This window comes from Tupaia chinensis, unplaced genomic scaffold (genome assembly GCF_000334495.1).
Source record: "Tupaia chinensis unplaced genomic scaffold, TupChi_1.0 Scaffold141293_1, whole genome shotgun sequence".
Lineage (NCBI taxonomy): Eukaryota > Metazoa > Chordata > Mammalia > Scandentia > Tupaiidae > Tupaia > Tupaia belangeri.
The window spans coordinates 215021-218003 of NW_006201156.1; the positions used below are offsets into that span (position 1 = coordinate 215021).

Genomic DNA, 2983 nt, shown 5'->3' on the forward strand with positions numbered 1-2983 from the left:
GGGGTTGGTGAAGTGGGGGGTGGTCAGCAAAGCCATGACCGAGGGCTGCAGCTGTGGGACGGTGGGGGTGGGGGGAAGGCTGGCCCTGGGCTCTGCCCAGTCGCCCATGGAGGCAGAGCCTGAGGTTTGGGTAGGGTGGAACTGGGAGCTGGCCAAGCTAGCCTGGCAGTTTCCCGTGGTGGCTGGAAGTCCCCACTGAATGGGGACAGTGAAGTAGGGCCCTTTTGGCCTGGCTGCCTGTGTAGACGAGCCTGCCAACTAACCTTCCTCGGGCTGTTCCTGAGGTGGACACGGGTGGGAACTGGAAGAGGGGAGTCATGGTCCTGGTGGATGAGGATGGGGTGCCTGGCAGGGCACTGCAGGTGGCTGGAGAGGGCCGAATGGCACAGTGAGCCGCTCGGATGCTCTGAGGACCTGGCGTCCTCACTGGTGCCAGGTTGAGCACAGGCCAGCAAGGACTGAGCACATCCCGGGCCCACATCCACTCTGGTAGACCTGCAGGGGCAGTCTCCCCATATCTGCTGTGGCTCCTCGCACTGACTGCAGACCTTCTGTGCCTGAGTGGGATCCAGCCTGGGGCCTCAACTGCCTGTCAGCTTCCCAAACTTGAGGACCTTGACCCTTGGCCCCACCCTGGCCTGTGTGTTGACTCTGTGCCAATAGCCAGCTCTCTACCTCACAAAGCATTTGCTCCTGGGACCTGCAGAGGGAGCCGAGCACCGGCCCCTTTGCCCCGTCCTGGTTCTCCCTTTTCCTGCCGTAGCACCTAGGCCTTGGGCACCCCGTCCCCCAAGCGTGCCCTGCACCAGTGCTGGCAAGGGGGCCGCGGGGGCCTTGCCCATTGTCTGGCCAGTGTGACCTCAGAGTTCTTCTTCACTTCATAAACCCCCGGGAGGGGCCACCCCAGACAGAACAGTGGGCCTCCTCTCAGGTGCCCGCGGCCTGCCCTGGGCGCCAGCGTGGTGTCTAGCAGGGCTCTCGGTCTCTCCGGCCCAGATGCATCACTGTAAGCGATACCGCTCCCCGGAGCCGGACCCATACCTGAGCTACCGATGGAAGAGGCGGCGCTCCTACAGCCGGGAGCATGGCGGCCGCCTGCGCTACCCATCCCGAAGGGAGCCTCCGCCACGGAGATCTCGGTCCAGAAGGTGAGGGCCGGCCTGGGTCGGAGGGCTCGCTCTCTGCCTGGCTAGGACGCTGGCAGAGGCGAGGTGGTCCCAGGCTCTGTGCGGTGCCTCGGCCTCTGCCCAGCTGCCCCAGCCTCACCCTGTCCCCGCAGGCTCCTCCCCTAACATCCTGCGTCCCCAGCTCCAGCCGGGCCCCGTCCTTGCCTTTCCTTCCGCTCTCGTCCCTACACAGCCCCCAGCTTTGAGGCTGGCTGCTCCTCTGCTGACCTGAGCCCCCTTCGGTGGGGACTGGGAGGGTCACCTCACTCTGGAAAGATTGTCCCTGGTCCCTTCTCACCCCCACCAAAGTGACAGCCCCAGCACGGGGGCCCTTGGAGGCCCCACACTCTGTCCCAGCACCCTGCTACTGTGCCAGGACAGTGGTCAGCCAGGGGGCCCCTGCACCTTCCCGCCCTGCCCACTTCCCCGGCCCAGGGGAAATGTGCTTCTGCCCCAACAGGCTCCCACCAGACCCGGAGCAGGGGCCCAGGTGGTGGGAGCAAGGGCACCACCTGACCCTGTCCCCGCCCCCGGCAGCCATGACCGCCTGCCCTACCAGCGGAGGTACCGGGAGCGCCGGGACAGCGACACCTACCGCTGCGAGGAGCGGAGCCCCCCATTCACAGAGGACTGCTATGGACCCTCCCGGTCTCGGCATCGGCGGCGGTCGCGGGAGAGAGAGCCCTACCGGACCCGCAGGCACGCCCACCACTGCCACAAGCGCCGCACCAGGTCTTGTAGCAGCGCCTCCTCGGTGAGTGGTGCCAGAGTGTGCCGGCCGGGGCTCAGGCCTCGCCCTCTCTAGCTCAGGCTGGCTGGTCCGGGTGAGTACTGCCAGCTCTGCGTGCGTGTGCGTGTGCGTGTGCGTGAGTCGTCTGGTCCAGGGCAGGGCTGAGCGGGGGTTTTGGCTCCGGCGCTGGCTGGCCCCAGCCTGAACGTGTCTACACACTGCTCCAGCAGGCCGCGCGGTACAGGCGGCCAGGGACTCTCCTCGAGGCTCTAAGGGCCGTGTGCACGCAGCTGGACTGTGCGGCCCTGCAGAGAGGGCCTTCAGAGCACGTGCAGCGATGCGTGGGCTGCACTCACTTCTGGGACCCTCCCCACCGCTCCCCAGAGGCCACCTCACGGGAGGGAGGGGTCGCTGCTCGTGTGACAGCCCCAAGAGGACGTGCTGGAGGACTGGCCCACACACCCCAGGCCTGGGCCAGGCGCAGGCACTTCCGAGAGCAGGCCTGGCCAGCATCCCTGGAGTGGAGGGTGCACGTCTGGTGAGGGCAGGCACCCGCAGCACACAGCCCCAGGAGCAAAGTCCGCGCAGATCTGCGGCCGTGCGCCGTCTTTTCTCCTCCCGTCCCTTTCCTGCGCCTCCCTGCCTCCTCCCGCTGGCCGTGCGTCTTGGGGAGTGGCGGTAGGTCGGTGGATGCGGTCTTCTGTGCCCACTCGCTCTTGTTGACTTCTTTGCGTGGCCAGGGTTGAGGGCGTATTCTGCGGCGAGGCCGGCACAGCCTGGTGGCCACTGCACACACCACACGGCACCACAGCACGGTGGTGCGGTTGTGGCTCTGCTTCTTCTCTCTCTGCTGCCCTCTGTCGTGGTGAGGCTCAGGACAGGCTGGCCTGTGAGCAGCATGGGTGCCAGGGCCCAGGCCGGAGCTGGCAGGGGCCCGTGGGGGCCTTCGTGGTAGGAAGCCTGGAGGCCTGCCGGCTGCCCAGAGGAACCAGGCACCTTTCCTGCACCGGGGGCCCCAGGCCATTTCTGGTAGTGATGGCCAAGTCTGGCCAAGGATGCCGTGGCCAAGGAGCAGCCGGCTCTGAGC

The 2983-nt window shown here is 67.0% G+C and overlaps 1 protein-coding gene across 1 annotated transcript in view; it reads left to right on the forward strand.

Annotated features, from left to right (window-relative positions):
* The window catches only part of CLK3 (CDC like kinase 3), a gene marked incomplete at its 5' end in the record, with an annotated part of 14295 nt that overhangs the window by 3379 nt on the left and 7933 nt on the right, over positions 1-2983 (forward strand). The window contains 2 exon segments of the mRNA XM_006163022.3: positions 997-1148; positions 1704-1920. Coding sequence (XP_006163084.2) covers positions 997-1148; positions 1704-1920 — 369 coding nt within the window.